The sequence below is a fragment of the Marmota marmota genome, unplaced genomic scaffold (assembly GCF_001458135.2).
Source record: "Marmota marmota marmota unplaced genomic scaffold, marMar, whole genome shotgun sequence".
Classification (NCBI taxonomy): Eukaryota; Metazoa; Chordata; class Mammalia; order Rodentia; family Sciuridae; genus Marmota; species Marmota marmota.
The window spans coordinates 23,065,180-23,086,532 of NW_025999982.1; the positions used below are offsets into that span (position 1 = coordinate 23,065,180).

General features: G+C 34.1%; 1 protein-coding gene across 34 annotated transcripts in view; it reads right to left on the reverse strand.

The window, feature by feature from the left end:
- Dst (dystonin) overlaps positions 1–21,353 on the reverse strand; it is a 436,897-nt gene that overhangs the window by 142,726 nt on the left and 272,818 nt on the right. For 31 of the 34 annotated variants that reach the window (XM_015487875.2, XM_048805541.1, XM_048805534.1 and 28 more), the window contains 21 exons: positions 19,540–19,633; positions 19,103–19,257; positions 17,422–17,884; positions 17,103–17,231; positions 16,879–16,956; positions 16,624–16,785; positions 16,427–16,531; positions 14,019–14,114; positions 13,399–13,524; positions 12,647–12,799; positions 12,322–12,476; positions 11,989–12,115; positions 11,331–11,514; positions 10,047–10,204; positions 9,420–9,598; positions 8,770–8,908; positions 7,499–7,692; positions 6,253–6,415; positions 5,473–5,556; positions 4,127–4,234; positions 3,516–3,614 (listed from right to left, as the gene is read on the reverse strand). In XM_015487875.2, the coding sequence (XP_015343361.1) occupies positions 3,516–3,614; positions 4,127–4,234; positions 5,473–5,556; positions 6,253–6,415; positions 7,499–7,692; positions 8,770–8,908; positions 9,420–9,598; positions 10,047–10,204; positions 11,331–11,514; positions 11,989–12,115; positions 12,322–12,476; positions 12,647–12,799; positions 13,399–13,524; positions 14,019–14,114; positions 16,427–16,531; positions 16,624–16,785; positions 16,879–16,956; positions 17,103–17,231; positions 17,422–17,884; positions 19,103–19,257; positions 19,540–19,633 (3,151 nt within the window). Of the gene's footprint in view, positions 1–3,515; positions 3,615–4,126; positions 4,235–5,472; positions 5,557–6,252; positions 6,416–7,498; positions 7,693–8,769; positions 8,909–9,419; positions 9,599–10,046; positions 10,205–11,330; positions 11,515–11,988; positions 12,116–12,321; positions 12,477–12,646; positions 12,800–13,398; positions 13,525–14,018; positions 14,115–16,426; positions 16,532–16,623; positions 16,786–16,878; positions 16,957–17,102; positions 17,232–17,421; positions 17,885–19,102; positions 19,258–19,539; positions 19,634–19,760; positions 20,870–21,353 lie in introns of those variants that run through there. The other 3 variants (XM_048805555.1, XM_048805563.1, XM_015487876.2) reach the window with 3 other exon arrangements.

The following is a 21,353-nucleotide window of genomic DNA, read 5'->3' on the forward strand; positions in this document are numbered from 1 at the left end:
GTGGGAACTTAAAATGATATTTACTTTCCCATGTTTCATGGTTAAAGAAACAAAACACACAAGTTGAGAACAGAAAGCCAAATTCAGAAATAATACTTAACATGAGGAAGAAAGAAAGTTACATAAAAACTTTATCCCTAAATTCCTTATGTGATTATACTTGCCTGTGATGACAACTATAGAAACTGGAATTGTTAATGCAAAGGCAGCTCTTGTCCCTGATGACTTTAAAGATGTGCTTCATATACTCACAGATTTGGATGGTTTTGTTAATAACAGCCTCATATGAATCCACCTTTGACAAGTACCCAGTAATTAAAAAATAAATTTGTTAAACATCAATACTCTTAAAAATATACTAAGAGGTTCAGCTCCAATTTATTAAATAAAATGTAAGAAAAACATTTTACTCTACTGATTAGAGAAACAGTCTCAGCTGGGAGGAGTCCACTTCACATTGACATCAGAACTAGGTAACCAGGATTAGTTTAGAATGACAATTTAATTTCTCTTTATTAATATCATAATGCTATTCGTTTTGAATCAATTTGACATCACTATAATTAGAAACAACTTAAATGAAAGTAGTGAAATTGCTTTAGATAGCAGACTTGTTTTCATTGAGATACTCAGATGAATTTCAAGAATTTAATTTACATTATGGACCATGCATCTCATTTTGCTTTCTTGAATTTCTTGATCACCAATAATTTTCATGAGAATTTCAGTTATTTCCTTCCCCATCTAAATGTAGTTTTTTAATAAGAGTTCACATAGAAATAAATCTCATCACAAACTGCTATGCTCAACACTCTATTTTCTTTCTTCTGGTACTAGGATCAACTGTGGTGACACTAAAACACTCTATGTATTTAAAATATTAAGGTTTCAATATTTTCAAAAATAATTTCAAAGAGGGTCTTTTCCATATGCTTATCAAACCTTCTTTAAAACTCAACTATTATTAAGAAGTTCAAAGCTCATATTCTGTTTCCTTTAGGAAAAAGCTTGATGGGCCCTCCATACCTTAATTAGAGTCATCCTGGTGATTTGTTAATAAATCTCACACTATCTCAGAACTCTGATTTTCTTGGCAAATGCTAGCTACAAAGAGTACTTGAAATAATTTAGACCACATGCTGATTTGCCTTTTTGTAGATCCTGAACTTATTTGCATAAAAATAACATTTTCTCTACATGTTCCCCTCACAATGTGATTAATACCTAAGAGTTTGCTCTCAAATTAGATGGAAAAAAAAATCTCTTTATCATAGCTAATAGCCATTACAGATACTCCACAACATTTCTCTAATTTGGCATTACCTCTGAAATTACCTGGCACCTACCTTTGATTTTATGCTTATTATGAAAAATTCTGCTTTCAGACCAAGGTTTCTCAAGATCTTCAAAACTTCAAACATACTCTTTTGAACCTAAAATTTGAGCTAAATATCTTTTTTTTCCTTTTTTTGGGGGGCGGGGGGAGTAGTTACTGGGGATTGAACTCAGGGGCACTCAACCACTGAGCCACATCCCCATCCCTATCTTGCATTTTATTTAGAGACAGGGTCTCACTGAGTTGCTTAGCACCTCAGTTTTGCTGAAGCTGGCTTTGAACTTGCCATCCTCCTATCTCAGCCTCCCAAGCCACTGAGATTACAGGCATGTACCACCATGCCCGACTTAAATATCTTTTATAGGACAATCTATTAATGTGATCCTCAAATGGTGAGGGTTTTGTAAGTCAATTTCAAATTATAGTTTTTGCATGTCTTTCATAACTAGAGTGCTTTTGATACTCAATTCACTATATAAATCTGATATTTCAGAGGATGGTAATGATGACTTGTATTTGCTTAAAGCCTTATTAAAACATCGATTGTTTCTATGCTTTCTTGTATAAGTTTTATAGTTTTAGATTTTTCATTTGAATTTATTTTTTTCTGAGTTTATTTCTGCATGTAGCACATGGTACACACTGAAGTTCATATTTTTTCTGTATATGGATATCCAATTTTTCCAGCACTGTTTATTGAAAAGACCATCCTTTCTTCCTAAAATTCTCTTTGTACTTAACCAAAAATCTAAAATCAATGTGTGTTTGATTTCACTGAATTCATCTGTCTGTTTTTATGAATTACAACAATGTCTTGACCTTGTAGCTTTGTAATAAGTTATGAAAGAAAATAAACAAAACATCTTCTGTCTCTATCAACTTCTGCTTTCTCAGATAAATTAAGAAAGGTGGCCCACATATGTATAATCAGATATACACTAAAAGAAAAGGACTTAAATTATTTTCTTACATTTACCTACAGAACATATAATTTAAAAGATATGCATATCATTTTAAATGGAGCAAGATTTCTCAAAAACTAAAAATTATGGATATTTGTTCACACATAAGAGGTACATACCAATTATTAAGACAGCCAAAAATATTTTGTTTCTCCTTTCTAAGCATAAAGGAAACTGGATATAAAGTCTTGAAATCAGCTATGTTAATGATTGAGTTGCAGAAAATGATTAGCTCTGAACAGACTAAAATAGTTTATAAAAGCAGTCAAATTTTCAGAAACTAAGAGAGTAACATCTAATAAATGTCTACTACTGTTTCAGATCTTTCATTATATGAATAAGAGTTATAATTATAATCATACTCAGAATTTGAAAAATAGTCAAAGTAAGGTGGCTATACCCCACCTTTTTACTCATTTTACTTATTTCAGGATTTACTATCTTTGTCTGTTCTCAGGTTAGGAATAGAAAGCACATCAAGATAATAAAGCACAGAATAATACCATCAAGATTAGAAAAATAAGGCTTTAATGATAATTTACTGTTAATAAACGTAGAATCAAAGTTATTGAAGTGCTCCAAATCAAAGTGTTACCTAGTCTTTTTATCATGACCACGTTTTGGCAAAAATATAAACAAAGCCCCAAACTCCATGATTTTTTAAAATTTAGTATTGTTTTATACAAACACCAACTCCTTCTAAGTTGATGTCTTTTTAATATATTTAAATTAAAATAACTTTTAACTCCTGGAGGATATAATTTAAAATGCATAAACAAATGTGTTCATATAATATTTCTCTAGACATCATAATAGCAGTAACCATACTTCACTGAGAAAGCTTTATCAGTGATAAAGTTGAAAATAAAACCATTTGAGATATTAACCATATCATGTTGGGTCTTAAAGGGGAATTGTGGGATGTTTGTTTGTGGTACTGGAGATTTAACCCACTGCACTCTACCACTAGGCTACATCCCCAGGCCACCTGAATTAGAAATTTTTAAAATGCTCTTCTATTCAAGAAAATCTTTAGAATGAGCAAACAAAAATCTTAGGCCTTTGCTCTTTTTTATTGAAAATTCACTGTTAATTACTTGTATATTAGCTATCAGTCATGTAAACTCATAGAACCTCTTTTTGCTTTCCCAAACCATACTGTAGTTCCTGCTTGTATCTAGATGCTTGTTATTTAGCTGTTGGTTGATAATGGTTACCTCCTCCTCTTCCAGCCTTTTCAATGAATCACCAGCAAATTTAATATATTGTGTCATGAGAGTAACCAGAGCAGTGTACCGGGTCCGTAGGTCCATGAACTGCAAGTAAGGAAAAAATTAATAAAAATGTAATTTCCAGTTGTCCTTAACAAATTGAATAAACTGAGTAATAATTGTAATATTAACTAAGCTTTGGTAGAATAAAACACACAACACCCCAATAATTAATGGTAACTAGGTATCGATGAGCTACAGTTATGCATACCATATGCATGCTAATTCTAAGTTTAATCATGAAATACATTTATTTATCTTTGTAGTTAATCACTGATCCTGAATTGATCTTGATTTTAAAAAGGATTTTAAAAACTCTTAACAAAATGTAGTTATGGGTATAGATTTTCTATTTGAGATAATAAAAATTTACTGGAAATGAGTAGTGGATATGATTACACAGCATTGTGATATATTAAAATGCCATTAAACTGTACCTTTTTAAATGATTAAAATGGTATATTTTATATCGTGTTTTAACATAATTAAAATAAATAAAATTGTTTAAAAATATTGTTTCACTCTTTTATGCCCTGTCCCCCTCATATTTTTATTACCTCTTGAATAATAAGATCTGCTGAGCTCTGCATTCTTCGGCGTTTCACTGGAGATTTTTGTTGTGAATCTACCATGGCCCGGTAGGTCATAGTTTGTAACTCATAGTCCTATATAAAAGAGTCAATATTATAAAATTAATTAAGGCAAGCCCTAGAGCTTCATCCTACAGTGATTAAATGCAGAAAATTAAAATCTAGTTTCACTGAATGAATTTTAAATAAAACACTACAAAACTACATTTTTTAGGAATCTATCAGATCCTGGAGATGCTTCCAAGGTGTGTTGATAAAAGCGGTATGGTCAGGAAAGTTCTCAATTCTTTTTGTAACTTCATAAAAATATTTATGTGGTGGCACATGCCTATAATCCCCAGGGCCTGGGAGGCTGAGACAGGAGAATCACAAGTTCAGGACCAGCCTTAACAACTTAGTTAAGGCCTTAAGCAACTTAGTGAGGCCCTAAGCAATTTAGTGAGACTCTGTCTCAAAATGAAAATAAAAAAGGCTGGGGACTTAGCTCAGTGCTTAAGTGTACCTGGGCTCAATACTTGCACAAAAATACACACACATAGACACACACACATAATATTTTAGTTATAAACAGTCTCCCCTTCCTCTGGATAAACTATGGATCTAGAAAGTTGAGAAACTATCAGTGATAACCAGAAAAGCATGGGAAACATCTGCTAAGTTTAAAAGTCAAAGCTTAGCCAGTACAGTGGCGCACGACTATAATTCCAGCTGAAGGGGGCTGAGGCAGGAGGATCACAAGTTCAAGGCCAGCCTTGACAACTGAGACAGTATTTTGAAATAAAAAATAAATGGAATAGGGATATAGCTTTATGATAAAGTGCTCCTGAGTTCAATCCCTAGAACAAAAAAGAAAAACAACAAAAAAAAGTCAGAAACTCCTTGATGTTCGAAAAAAAAGAGGAAAAAGGGTTAGGAAATGAATTTCAGAGCTATATATTTATTCCGATATTTATGTTCATGAGGGAGGGTATGTGGGTGTGTCGGTGTGCGCACACACATGCTCAGGCACACATGTGGCAGAGACATACACACACACACACACACACAATGAACAAATCAGGGACTGTCATTGGACTCCAATTTCACCCAGAATTTCTAGACAAGAATAAGAAAATCTGAGCGTGGTAATGCACGCCTGTAATCCCAAAGGCTTGGGAGGCTGAGGCAGGAGGATCATGAGTTCAAAGCCAGCCTCAGTAAATGTGAGGTGCTAAGCGACTCAGTGAGATCCTCCCTCTACTAGCATGGCTTTTAAAGTACATCACAGCCTTATATACTGAACATTAAGTTTGACTAGAGTAACTAAATCTTACCTTTACTATAGCTGAGTATTGTTCTGCATATTTTTGACATTCATCCATTTTGCTTTGTTTCATTTCTATTTCAGACACCAGCATCTAGAAACACACACAGTTTAGAAGAAACAGGATGAGGAACTCTATGCTACTTTATTTCTTAAGATGCTTGAGAACTAAGAAATACCCACATCACTTAAAAGTACAACTCCTAAGCCCTTTGCATTTAATATGCAACTTGCCTTACAGGAAAATTACAAATTAAATATACAATTTAGCTTATGGGTAAATTATAAACTTCTAGATTAAGACTTCTAAGTGACCCATATCCTCATGAGGATTCAAAAGCAAAAATTACTAAACCCCATAGGAATTATGCAAAAGTGGCCTGGATATACTTGACTATCACCTATTCCTGATGAAAACAGAGTTAGAAATTACTAACCCCTAAAGTTAGAACAAAACTCCCCAACCACTCAATGTTCTGTCCAACGTCACTGTATAATTTTCTACTACTCTGTATTTTCATTTATTTGGGAACTCATGAAACTATTTTGGCCAGAAAAGTACCAAAGAGATTTCCATGCCTATGATTAAATGATCATTAGGAATTTGAAAACTTCCAAATTATTGCCAAGAAATAAAAATAAGTAATGTACATAGGTTTGGGTTGCAGAATTTCAGTATTATGTACTCCCCATTTTTCTCAAAATATCTGCTTTTAAGACAGGAAAGGAAGATAAGGGACGTGACTGACCAATGTAGACACAACCTTGGGACAAGGAATTTTTTACAGACCTTCTGTTGATTCAACTGTGTGGCTAGGGTTTTGCTGTTTTCAGGCTGATTTTCTTGAATCTTTCTCTGAGTAGTTTCCACCTGCTGGATCCAATCATCTAAAGGATGATAGGTGTCTCTGTAATATTTTAGTGATTTCCCGATGCCCTCCAAGTCCCGTAGCCTAAGAGAACAGAAAGAGAACAGACAGTTTCCAACAGCATCCATAGGAAGGGTAGAAGGTGTAGGGAAGGGAGAGAGAAAAGCACTGTCCTATTCATCAAGCACAATGAAGGGTATCTGTAAAGCATTCAAGGCTGTAGCACCCCAAGGTACATATCCAAGGGCCTTTCACACTGGCTTTGAGTTGAGTTATAACTATTTTGATCCTGGAGTTGTACAATTTAGTGATACTGGTTATTCTACCTACGAATGAGCCCAAGAGAAGAAAGTTAAAAACCAGGAAAATAGGGACTTAATAATAATTATTATCAGAAAGTCTTGAACAACCAAGGTTTGCTTCAAATGGCAGCTCACTTTTGAAATGAAGAGAAGGCACTTTAAAGAATAGCTCAACATGGACTCAGTGTATTTTCCAGGAGCTATGATCAAAAACTTGTTGCTATAATTCTAAAACCAGCACATTTTAACCTACAGAAACAAGACACTATATGTATGAACATTATTTCATTTCTCAATCTCATAAAAGCATCTAATTTACACGGATATAAACTAAAGATGAATGAGAAAGGACGCTAATCCGTGTCTTTAAAGATGAGCCCTAAAACTATCCCATTTCATGTTTTTAAATTTTCACTGAGTGATTTAAACTTTCTTATATCTTCAATTAAAATGAACATCAGGCCATTTCAATTTATTTACATTTCTTAGGTCTAATATATGTTGTTATATAGAGCCCTAACAAATAAACATGTGATTCATGCTCTTAGTCATGTGTGGATATTATATGTTAGTAATAATTACAAAACTGTATTGTTTTCTTTTTCTTCAAAAAAAGCAATAAATTAATTCCACAAGTGTCAGAAAACACCAATATTTTTAATTACACAGGATTGAAAAATGCTTATTTTGAAGTTAAATGTCTATTAAAGTATACCACATAGGAAAGAAATATAATTAGGTACAGCTCTTGTAGTTAACACAATTAACTATGGAATTTTTTAAAAAGCTTAAGTTTGAAGTTTATCCAATATCCATAGATAAGACATCAAATCTGCACTTAAACTGAACCAATAATGATATGTACCTGTTGTCAATCTGCACTTGAACATTTTGCCACCTTTCAACTAACTGATCTGCTTTTTCCTTGTGCCAGTCAAAATCAAGGTCCCTTTCTTTATACGTCTTAAACATTTCATCACTGATGGCCTTTGCCTTCTGCAACTCATCCTCCAGGGCATGGAAAACCTCTCTCTTTTCATCAACTTCAGACCGCCATTGCTAAAATACATTAATTAAAGAGAGTTATAAAATTAATCAATGAGTTACGGGGGGTACGCATTAGTTATGCAATGTTACAATTTATTTATAAATGACACATAAAATCAGATGAAGTAAAGACTATATTTCACACACTAAGTATATTAGGCTTAACTTTATTAAATGGCCAATATCTGGCTATAGTTTGATGTGTTTTGTTGTTTCTTGTTTTTTGGTACTAAAGATTGAACCCAGAGGCACTTTACCACCGGGCTATATCTCCAGCCTTTGTTATTTTTTGCCAGAGTCTTGTCAAGTTGCCAACGTTGTTATCAAATTTTCAAACCTCTTGCCTCTATCTCCCTAGTAACTAGGATTACAGGTCTATAAAACCATACCCAGCAACTGTGCTTTGATTTTTAAAAAATGACAATTTTATTAAGTTCAGAGTTTTCAAATTAATAAGATAAATATATTCCTTAAGTTTGTCACCTATAAATATAAAACATTTTTAAAATTTTTTTAATGTTACTAATCTCATTATTTAAAAATGAATACATGGGGGCTGGTGTTGTAGCTCAGTGGTTGAGCACTTGCCTTGCATGTATGAGGCACTGGGTTTGATCCTCAGCACCACATAAAAAATTAAATAAATAAAACAAAGATATAAAAAATGAATACATAAATTAAAATTCAGAGATAACTTCACAATGTTTTGCAACTGCTCTGCTAAGTGCATTATGTACAGAAATAGTGCAATCACCAAGCTTTTTCCTTTCTTCAATTAATTCTTCTCTTTTAGTAGGTGACTCTATTATAAATAATTTCATTTTCAGATTCAATTTCTCTTGTGATCAACATGAATTGATTATAATAACCTACTGTCAAAAAGGTTTAAGCTTCAAATAAGTATGTTGCTCATATTATGATTGAACATATTTATTTATAGTAAATTATAGAATTATAGAGATGAAATAGACTGAATATATCAAAAATATATTCCAACCAAGACACTTAGTGCTGATTTTGAAGATCTGAACTCAGTGCTAAAAAAATACTCATATGATCTTGAAAAATAGCCAAAAGTGAGACTCTTACCTTTAAAGTACTTATTAGATTCTCAATATTATTCTTGTCAGCTATAACTGCTTCTTCTTCACACAGTTTGGTTTCATAAAGTTTTACAAGGGCTTCTGCAGCTTGAGTGTTTTTTAATACCAAATTAACTGTTTTCAGCCTTTAAAAGGAAATTAAATAATAGCTCTTACTGTTGCATGTTTATTTTTGCATAATTCAGTCCTAAAGTACCATTATGACACATGGCATAGCGTATTTTTCAGAGGAGAACACTGAAAATTTACTGTAAGATTGGCATTCAGCTGACTCTCTTCTGAATAGACAGTATGTACTCCAACACATGCTCTGCCCCACAGTCAGTATTCATAAAGAGATTCCAACATAAAACAATTTCTAAGTTTGTTTAACCAAGTAAAGACAGAAACCCCTGCAGGTTAGGACTGCTACACTACCAGAACCATAATGTGGGAAGATAATGCCTTATGCACTAATCTTAAAGCATTTATATCCCCTTTCAGCATGGAGAAGTGTTATAAATCCACAGGAAAATTTAATATATTTCTTAAGACAAAATAAAATTGAATATTTCTGTTCATAAATTTTTAAATTAACAGCATATAAAAGTGATGACATTAAGAGGCAAATTGCATGTTAGTACGGTAGTTACATACTTCTCGATGTATGTAGAAGACATAGAATAGACTTGGTTCATGTTCTGAACAACCACGCTGAGCTCAGATCTTAGGGTAGGAACAGATGAAGAGGCTGCTGCTTGACTGAAAAACTCTTCACATTTATTTGTGATGGTTCCTAAATCATCTTTAAGTCGTTCCAGCTCTTTCTTTAGTTTCTATAAGACAATGAACATACACAGGTATTAGGTGATCACTCCAGATGGGGTAATTTTCTTAAAATAGTTTTAAAACACAGTTTACATTATGGTCACTGACTTTAAAATCTACAAATTCTATAATTTTTCTTTATCAAAGAAACAAAGACTTGGAATTCCAGTTTTATAATCAGTGCTGCCTATCTCCTTAGACCCAAACATAACTTATCACCCAGGTATACAGCAGGGGTATAATGACTCATTTGAGAAACCCCTCAAGATGAGTGAAAGGGCACAAGCTTGCATGTTTACCTAAGTCAGAGGTAAAATTACAGAATCACATTTTACAATCAGTAATAAACACACAATCAGACCTTACCAAGTAACCAGTGTGCAAAGTTGAACCTGTATGATTACTGAGAGAGTCCTTGATCTTATTTTTTTGCCCCAACATATTTGTAACTCTTACCTCCTGCTCTGTGATTCTGAACACACTTTCATGCAAATCATCTCTTTCCAGGGGAGTTCGAATCTGTCTGATTAGTCGATCTTCACAGTTCTCTAATCTAAGTCTAATGTTTCGAACTTCAGAGATGTAGAGATTATAAACTGATTCCTCTTGCTCCTCTGTAAAAATAAATGTTTAAAAAATACCTTGTTTTTTTTCCTACCTTTGAATGATCTTATTCATGTTTTAATACAGCAATTTTCCTATTACTGGGTAACAATTTAGTCAAACTTACAGCTCCTATTATCATCACAAACTCACTTTAAAACTTAAAGTGTAAATCTTAAAAATAGGAATTTTAAAATTTAAGAAGTTAATAAAATTTCCCTAGAGCCATCTGAAGCACCAATTTCTGATTCATGCTGTCCAAAGAGAATAATATATTGTCCCTTTTTATGTTTATTTATAAACATAATGTGAATTATATAAGTTATTTATAAACATAATGTGAATTATTTAAGTTGTAGATTTTAAAAATTAAATATAATCCTTAAAAGTAAAAAGAAAATGAAGAATGTGTGAATGTTTCAGATTTTAAAAACCAGGAAATTACTAATAAAACATTTGTTATCTAAGAAACATCAAAAGAGTTATGAATAAAAATTATATTTAGGGCTAGAGTTGAGGCTCAGTGGTACAGCACTTGCCTAGCATGAATGAGGGAAGTTCTGGGTTCAATTCTCAGCACAGCATATAAATAAATGAATAAAATACAGGTCCATCAACATCTAAAAAAATATTTTTAAAGATATATATTTAATAAAATTTAACTAAACATTTTGCTTTTAATCCCTATATATAATTATACATGAGAAAATAATTGAGTCTTTCCTATACCTGAAGGGTCACTATCCTAAACATGACCTTTCCAAACAGTGAAGATGTTGAAAAGGTGATGCAGTGAGGATTCATCTTTTTCATAATATTTGGCTGGCATCTTTTTGTTAATTCATCACTTAGAAATAAGTGAATCTCTCCTTGAATCTTCCTACATAAAACTTTTGGTTTTGGTAGTGCAGGTGCTTGAACCTGAAGCCTTGTGCGTGCTAGGCAAATGGTCTACCATTGAGCTACTACTGCAGCCATACATTTTTGTTTTGGTGTTCCAGCAATTGTATCTCTATATCACAAACTGAGTGATGTAATACAAACAAGATTAGGATTCCCACTGAGAACACTAAACTCCTGGATTAAACCAAACATCTGTGGGCGGGGGTGGAGGGACCAGAAATTCCCATGCTTTACCTCTTTCTGCAGACTTAAGAAGTTCTTGGTAATACTGTTTACATACATTAACTTCCTTTTCGAGTTGTGTTATATCAGAGCCTGAAAATACTTGGGATTCCTGGCTGTCTTCCAGAAAATCTTCAAAACGAGACTGGAGATTACTCAGAACTTGCTGATGTTCACCAGGCAACATTGTCTTGATCTAAAGAAGACCAAAGACCCATGTAATTAAATGATTATAGTAGCAAGAGTTAAATCTAAATGGGACAAATCTCTTGCTGATCTCAGTATATTCCAGTTTACATTAATAAATAGTTATAAGTAGAAGAACCATTTGAAAATTAATATTCTCTTCTGTTAACAATTTCAGGATAAAAAACAAGTCAAAAAAGTTCAATAAACTTAATTATAAACTACATCAATCTCTCCAAGTCCAAACACTATGTCCTATCCTGACAGCTCAGCACTAGATGAAGTCTGTTATCTCCAGAATTCTCAAATTATTTGAAAGTGCCTGTACATGGCAGGCATCTAACAAATATTCACTGATGCTTGAATATCAGCAAGGGTCTGCCAGGATTTATCCTATTCTGGAGCAAATACAAAGTCCACCCCATGCATGACAAGGCATTCCACATTTCTGGACATATAGGGTTGATGTGTACATTTCACTTACTGAAGCCACACTGCTAGCTCGAATTCTCTCAATTTCATTGATGAGATAATGCCAGGATACTACACTCTTCATGTTAATGTGAGACTCGTGCCAAAGAGTCAGGACATTTTGATACTGTTGCTCAATTCTGAAATATAAAAGAAAATACAAATTAAGTCTTTCCACACCTTCTGAAAGCAAGCTACAATTTTTCCTTTTGTTTGTGAAATAATCCATGTTTACTAGTTGTAGAGTCTTCAGATTCTGAGCAGACTTGATAAAATAGTGATTGTTTCTTTAACCTTCAGAAGGCCCCCAAAACAAGTTCTATGTCTTCAGCTAATAAATACAAACCTGTTTGCAAAGTCAACTGCTTCTTTATTTGGTGGAGGAACAGTGAAGCACACAGATGGGACCATGGCCTCATTCCCAGTAGGACTAATGACCTTCCATTTAGCACGATGAGAGTTATTTGCCAAAACACATTCGTCATCTTTGTATATGGTTATCTGGTGTTAAATGAAGAACAGAATAACTAAATCAGAGCACCATTAGCTAATTTTTTTCCATACTCAATCCTGAGATTTGTTCTGTTTTATGAGATGGGAAAATGTTATCACTACTAAGCAACATGACCTTGTTTTATAATACATGAATAGTAACAGAAACTGGTCTATACCTCAATTTGTCGGTAGTCACAGATAGCTTTGATTGGAATTGAAGTTTTGAGTTGACAGTCAGGATTTCTTGGCTTCAGCTGAATGATTGTTTTTGCTCTCCCCATCAGACTTGCTACTGAGCTCTTATACTGTAGAAGTTCTTCTTTCTCTTCCTACATTGTAAATAGAATGGATTTTAAGAAGTGAAAGACTTGTACTCTCCATTCCTTCAGAGATTTACACAAATAAAATTTCACCAGAAAAGTTATTCCTTAGCCACCTGGTCTCAACTTCCAGTTCCTCCTTACCCCCTCCTGCATTCTTCTTCCCTTATTTTGTTTGTTCAGATTTTGTTTGGTTTTTTCCTCTTTAGCATTTACCACTACCTACATTTTATTGAACATGCTAGCACCACAAAGGTGGAGATTCTTATATGCTTTGTTCATTGTCCTGAAACTAAAACAGTGCCTAGGGTATAGAAAGCTCCTAACAAATATTTGTGGAATAAACAACTAAACACACTCACACAGAGTATTGTTAAAGCATCTTAAAACATCAAGGCTATCATATAAAAAACACTTCTGTTGTGTTACCAAAAAATTCTAAACATTTAAATGCTTAATCAAATGAAGTAAGAATATATGAGTACCAATAAAATTAAGTTCTGCACATAAAGTGTAATAAATTAATTAACAATAAATTAATAAATAAAACACTAATCCAACCACTATTCTGCATTGTGGATGGAATGCATGAGTTTTTGTATGAGTACCATTGATTCCTGAACAAGGTCTTCCAGCTTGTGAATGCTGCTTGATCTATCACAGCTATACTTCCGCTGAATGGCGTCTTTTAGATTCCTTAAATAATCAGTAGCTTCTTTGGCATCATTGAAAAACTAAGGAAAGAGAAAACTTGTCAGTCAGAGCTCGTTAAATGCCAGTAAAGCACAGAATTGTCAAGTTTGGATAACCAGGCCCTGTGTGTACCCTTTATTAAGCAAGAACAGAATAAAAGCACAAGATAACTTGATAGCTATACCCTTCTTGAATCAAACAACACTTGAACTTTTGGGGTCTCACTAAGATGCTGAGGCTAGCCTCTAATTTGTCATCCTCCTGTCTCAACCTTCTGAGTCACTGGGATTACAGGCATGTGCCACCACATTCAGCTTAAAGTAGTTTTTAAAGAATTTTTCTTTTTTAACAGAATGTTGCAATCTCTCTTACAGGACATGAAATTAACCCTTATATCCTACAAAGAAAACATTTCAGTTTATTCATTCTGCACATTATATACATGCTTATGTGTGTAATAACTTATGAAGAAGATTTCTGCAAGTCATCCCAAATCACTATGCTATCTAATGGAGTCCTGGTTCTACTAACATACCTCAAAATATGCAGTGTTCTCCTTTATGTGCTGCTCCACACACTGGCAGAGTTGCAAGATCCAGCTCCACTGAGTCTGCATGGCAGCTCTGTAGGCCTTCAAGACAAAACACAGCCATTAAAACCAGATGGAGAGAATAAGGTACCTGCTGTGCTGGGGAGGTAGTCTAGGGTTAGAATGATTTCTTAACATCCACAAGGTCGGGGTTTAATATCCCGCACTGCAACAATCACAACAAAACAGGCATGTCTACACTGGTGTTTTTTAATGATAAAATACTCTATCTAAATAGATGATAAATTGCTTTAACAGTATGAGACTTGAAAAGGGTAGTAAAATGTTCCTCTTATGTAAGAGTTCTCACTTGTACAATCCTAAAGTTTACACATTGAGTTTTTAAATCAGTGCAGCTGATTTCTCTCAAATTTTAAACTTCTTGAATTTTTTTCCTAAAAAGACAAGAGAAAAGTTAACTCTGGCTATTTTTACATGAAAAATATTTAAAATTTGAAATAAATGCAAGATACCACTCCTATTTAGAAAACCATCCCTTTTATTTACTCCTTTGCCACTACCCTTACACCTGCTTGGTGAAATCCTCAAACATGCTTTCCTCCATGACGACTTCATCTTCCCTTTCTCCGAATTTTTATATTACTGAATCATAAAATATACTTTCTAACAGAAATAGATGGTTCTGTAAATGTTCCTCTTTGCTTTTGCTAAGGAAAGGATTGGGAAGGATGGAAAAGGGAGCACACTCTTTCTTGTGCAATTTGGAGTTATAATAATTATAATTTAGGAATTATAATTTGAAAGTCTGTGGACTCAAACTTTCATTTCATGCAAAGTGTATCTTTCAAGAGGGCAAAAAGTGTAAAAAAAAATCCAACACCCTTTTATGTTTGAGATGCAATTCACTGACTTCCAGGAGAGGGAGCTCTAAATGTTTGCACAACTTAAGCCTCTCATTTATTTATTTATTTTTCCCCCTCCATTAGGAACAACTCATCCCTGCAGAGCAATGTACAGGTGGGCTTTCTGCATGGAATGTACAGTGCAGCATTGGAAATCTGATGCTATATTATATTATCTGTTCCCTCAAATCAAGCTTTTTTTGTTTGTTTGTTTGTTTTCATTTTCTGGTACTGGGGATTGAATGCAGGGCCTTAAGCACCCTAAGCATATGTTCTACCTCTGAATTATACCCCAACCCCTCAAATTAAGGTACTTTGAGTAAACTGACATATAACTGTATGTTATCACATTTCTAGGGTTTTTTAGTACAAAATATGAAGTAGTGTTGATAATTAACCAAGTATTATTCATCTACCGATAATCTACAATGAACAGGCCAATGGAGTCATAGGGATTACTAAGGCTTCATTTTATTTCTTAAGAAAATTTTAGTTAGGTTATTATTCTATATAAAAGTAATCAGATTCACATTCACACTTTTCATTCCCATCAAAATTCTATTTTCCAACAGCTTTCACCTATCTGCCCTAAGGAATACTGTATTTTTAGATTATTATTGTACAAAAGTATAGCCAGATCATGTGGATACAAAAACTTTAATTTGTGTGAAAGAAAGTCAAACATAACATTCCTAACTTCCTAATGAGGCCTAGAATTTTACTAACATTTTATGTACTGATGACTTCAGTGAACAAAGCGATAAGATCCCTTCCCTCAACTGCGAGTGTGAGGCACGCCAGCTTTTACGCAGAACACTTTTTCCCTCTAGCAACTCGTGACATCTGTCTGTCCCTGGTGATGCTCCCCATCCTCTTACATAACCCCAGTTCACATTCACAAAGTCATTGAGTCTGTCTAGTGCACATCAGGCCTAAAAATTAAAAACTGCACAGGCAACCTGCAAATCCCACGTCAACTCTCCACTTCTGCAACTGAAATGTTCACTCCACACTAAGAGGAGGAAGCTACCATAATACCCTTCACCAAACCTGTGTAGAAGTATTAAATTAAATTGCAATGTGATATTTCTGGAGAATACATTATATAATTTGCACTCTACTCAGAGGTGAGAATAAATTATTTCTTCTCATTCTTACCACAACTCTATTGAGGCAACATAGCCCATTTTTGATAGGGATCACTTGTGCAATGTCACAGAGATGGGGAAAAACTACAATGTCAAAGTTAAGACAAGGTCATTCATGTTTACAGAAATAAATCACCATGGCCACAGGGGTTGATGAAGGTACCTAAATGATAGGTGACACACTCAGGGCAAGAAAACTGAAGGCAATAAGATTGTCAGAAACATTATTTTTCAGCCAGGCAGTAGTAATTTGGGTATTTTGTATCTTTCAGCAATGGAAGTATCTGAAGGGTAATACTCCTATATCAATATTCAACCCACACTGTTATACCTTCGGACTCACCTCAATAGTTAGCCGGGCTGGGTGATTTTCCAGAAGGAGCTGCTCTGCTACTTCCTGAACTGATTTAATATTTTCTTCCTTTTGATCTAGTTCTCTCATTAATTCCTAATTTAAGAAATAATTACAAAGTGTGTTAGAAAAAAAAGATCCAAACCTGAAATTCAACTTTAGCACAAAAGGACAAAGGGTGCACTTACAGCATGATAATCTTTCTTTCGAGCTATGTTGGTATTTCTCTCGCTCCAATCATACGCAACTTCCTCCTCCTCTTTTTCATTTAACCAAATAAGTTCTTTAGTTGCTCGAGTTACAAAATTATGGAGTGTATCAAGGTGCCGTTCTTGATTCCTGGATGTGTTCTTTATAAGAAAAATCATTACAAGAATCATATCTCTGCCAAACAGAGATAAGGAAAACAGAAGTTTAAAAAAAATAGAAAGAAAGAAACTTACCAAGAGTTTTGCGTACTGACTCTCTAATCTGTGCAACTTTTCTGCATAGGTTAGCTTAAGAGGTGCTGTCATTTGAATCTATGAGATAAAAAGATCAAGATTAGGGATCTTAAGGAATTCTGACTCTCACTTCATGTATTTATTATTGAATTACAGGATTTTATGTAAAGAACAAATCAACAAAAAACTACAATGAAATATATAAAAATTTAAAATACACATACCTCACTGATTTTAGCTTCTTTAAGGCTAGATTCAAATTCTTCAATAGCTCCGTGAACATTTTTATGATTTTCTAAATGGCTTTCAACACTTGGCAAATCTGAGCCCCATTCAGTGCGATCCAGCTGCACCTTTTATAGCAAAATACTAGGTTAAAAAAACAAGCAGGGCTGGGGAAATAACTCTGTGAGTAGAGTGCTTGTCTCACATGCACAGGCCCTGGGTTCAATCCCCAGCAACACACACACACACACACACAAAAAAAAAAAAAAACCTGACAGCAATAAAGACTAAAACACTCAGGTAGAAACCCTTTCTTACCTGCATCTCATCAACCCAATTCAAAAGATCCTGAACAAATTTCATGTTGATTTCTTCTTCTGTTAAATTCTGATCCAGCAAAGAAGACTTTAGAAGGGGTTTTCGGATCTGCATCAATTTCAGAGTCTGCAAAGAATTTGGCTCTACTCCTGAACTGAAATTTGGAACTAATCCTGATGGGAAACCAGGTGTAAAAGCTGGAGTGACAGATGGAGTCAGGCGGGATGTCATTCCTGATGACAGGCCAGAAGTCACACTAGAAGAGGTCAGGGATGGGGTTAAACTCTGGGTCAGTCCTGAGTTCAGACAAGGGTTTAAGGTCTGTGCAAATCCTGAGTTTAAACTCTGAGTGATTCCTGATATCATGAGCTTGGTCTGTTCCGTTGTCAACATGCGTCCTTTGCTGTACACAGAGGAACATTCATTCCTTAAGGCCAAAATCTCATCACGCAGTTTTGCAACCCTGAAAAGAAAATCAAAAGGAATAAGGCATAATATAAAATGCAGTTGTGGTAAAGATTGAATCCTAATGTGAGCTACGGACCCTGGTTAATAAAATGTATCAACACTGCTTATTAATTCTAATATACCACTAATGCAAGATGTTAATGATAGAAAAAGAGATATGGGGCATTTAAGAACTTAAATTCAATTTTTCTATAAACCTAACTGCTCATATAAATAAAACCTATTTGGAAACAGTCATTGTAACATTGTAATTGTATTGGTAAAATTTTGCATCATTATCTTTTTTGTTAAATGTTGTGCTTTGAGCGCTTTCAGTATTGTTAGTCTTTATAAATATCACTTACAAGGAACATAATTACTACACTATAATGTGATTATTGTCCTGTTATTGGACATTCAGAAAAATTCCAAACTTTTGTTACAAAATATTTCTGGCATGCACATAAAGCTTTTTTTTCTATTTTTATTTATTATCCATATTGTTAATTACTATAAAAATCTTAAAAGTGAAACTGCTAGTCAAACATGATTTAAATTCTGCTTTCATATATATATATATATACATATATATATATATAGATATATATATAGATATATATATATATATATAGAGAGAGAGAGAGAGAGATAGAGAGAGAGAGACAGAGACAGAAACAGAGAGAAAGGGAGAGACTGTTGCAGCCTGAAAGGTTTCATTCCTGCACCCAAACCCACTACTCAGAAATACATATTTTTCCAACATTTTGTTATGAACATTTTCCTATAGAATAAACACAAATATGAATTTAAAATTAACTTTTCTTATTTTTCCACTTTCAAATGTCACATATGAGATAGACAGATTGAGTGCTAGGGATTAAAACCAGCGTCTTACACTCTAACATTGAGCTACATTTCCATCCCCAAATATGAATATTTTTGATGCATGTAATTAACATACATGCATTTAAAATATCCATTTTAATGAGTATATTAGTTACTTTGGCAGTAAATATTACATATACCACATGATTTTTTTTGACAACTGATTTTGAAGAACAAATATCTACACAACATGCCAAGGGCAAAATATAGCAGAAATAATGAGATACTCTTTTCAACTGAAAAGAGCTAAGAAATATATTTTGTAAGATTGTCAGACTCTACATTCCTATTGCAAGCACCCAAGAATAGCTATTCAGAAGGACAAGGCGGGAATAAGCAGCACTCTCACCTCTGTACCAACTGATCTGCCTGGTAGTATTTTCCATCGGTAAGAATCTGTATATCAATTACATGCTGGCGTAAAAAGTTCTCACATTCAACTATGTACCCAGCAATTTCTGCTTCATTTTGAAATTGTACACCTGATTCCAACCTTTTAGAATCCTGTATTGAAAAGAAGTCAATATTAATTCTGAGTTACAAGTGTTAAAACTATCCTTAAATTTGAAACTCCAAATACTGAAACAGAAGCCTACTTGGGCTTTCTTTGTTTTCCCTTTTGATTCTTTGTTTTCCCTTTGCTCACTGTCCCTCAAGGGAGCAAATAATAACCTCAGTGAAGGACATATACCAAGAAATTGATGAAACGTTCTACAAAAGTTTTAGTTAATCCAAACACACACTGACCCCCTAACAGCAACCCAGTTGCTCCTAAAATTAACTTACAGACTGGAGAGCATTTCGGGCAAGTATCAGTTTGTCTTCACAGATGACACTGTCCCTCTGAACTCGGTTGGCAATCTGCTGCAGCATTTCCAACCTAAAACAAGGGATAAAGGAAAATATAGCCTTTTCCTGTGACATCAAACAGCTCACCATCCCTGGAAAATGTTAACCAGCAGAAAGTAAAACTCAATCCCACACCAACAATTCAATCAATTCAATACCTGTGTCCATCAAAGGATTCATTGCCGAAGCTAATGCAGGAGTTGATCAGTGTTGGACCACAATGAACAGAGAGAAGATTTTCATTTGAATCAAGACTAGTTCGAGTGCTGGTAGTGTTACTAAACACAGAATCACTGCTACGATAGCTGTAACTACTACTGTGCATTTTTAGTCCTTAAATGATGTTCTTTGACCATTAAAAGTAGACTAAAAATTAGAAGGTCTGGAAAAAGCTCTACTTCTACTGATGAAAAGTGGCAGCTGAATTTAACAGCTTGACCAGCTCTCTTAAATATGCGTCAACATGCATATGCAATATGCAGCAAATAATATGCTGATAACTATTCAAAAGAATCTCGCCTAAAGCCATTGGTTTGCTCACTGAGGTTTGTCTTTTGTAGCTTGCATTAAAAACCTGCAAGTACAGACAAAGCAGGCTGATTAGGGCGTCACTGGAAAAGATATGCCAAATACTTTCACTATGAATCATCCAATTGCAACCACCTAAAAAACAACTCAGATGCCTCACAGAAGCTCAGGTACAGCTAGTGAATTCCTAGTTAAAAGAACAAATATTCGATAATAGCCTATCTCTTGCAAAGGGCTACTGTGTTCTGAATTACAGGAGGCAAAAAGCTGGAAATTATCAAGTACTCATAGACATTCAAATCTGATGAGAAACAAAGTACATTTCCATTTTAACCACCATGTCAATTACTCATAAGATTAAATTAACTGGAAAATTATCCATTTACCTTTATATGCCATGCTCTCAACAATGTCACATCTCAGCTATTATAGTTATATGTTTTAAAGCCAAGGTGCTAAGTAGACTATCAATGTAATGCTTGCAAATGTAATTTGTCTGTGCTTGCTTTTCCTTTCTATAGGCTGTTACATAGCACAAGAACACTGGCTCTTTCCTATATGTCTTTTACACACTCCCTGCCACACAGCTATTATTTACAATTCATAGTCAATGCCAAATGACTTGTTATGTCAAGAAAAATGAAGACATCTATCCAAACAAGCTTCTAAATATTTTCCTACCTCCAACACTACAAAGACAAAGTGTTCCTTCTCTACTCTAAAGATAGGTAGTTTTCAAAAGGCAAGAAAGGGTAAATTTGAGAATGCTATATCATATACTGCAAGTAAACAGAATAATTCATGAAGTAATAGTAGTACTAACATTTATTAAGTAATTATTATGTGCCAGGAAATTAATCATTTTACATACATGAATCATTTTACATACATAACTTTATCTTATACTCATAAACCACCAAATGTGGTTGGTACTCTTATATCCTATTCACAAATGAGAAAACTGAGGCTCAAAGAGTTAAAGAACTTATTTAAGATCACACAATGTGTGAGCTGAGTTAACAAATCTAATCCAGGATTCACTGGTTCCTGGGCCCTGAAATCTCAACTATATTCTTTCATTAATATATTTCCATGGTTTGGATGTGTTACCTAAAGTTATTATATCATAAACTTAATCCTCAATGCAGCAGTGTTGACTGGTGGAACTTATAAATGGTAATTAGGTCAAAAACTCTGCCCTAATGGGTAATTAATGCCATTAC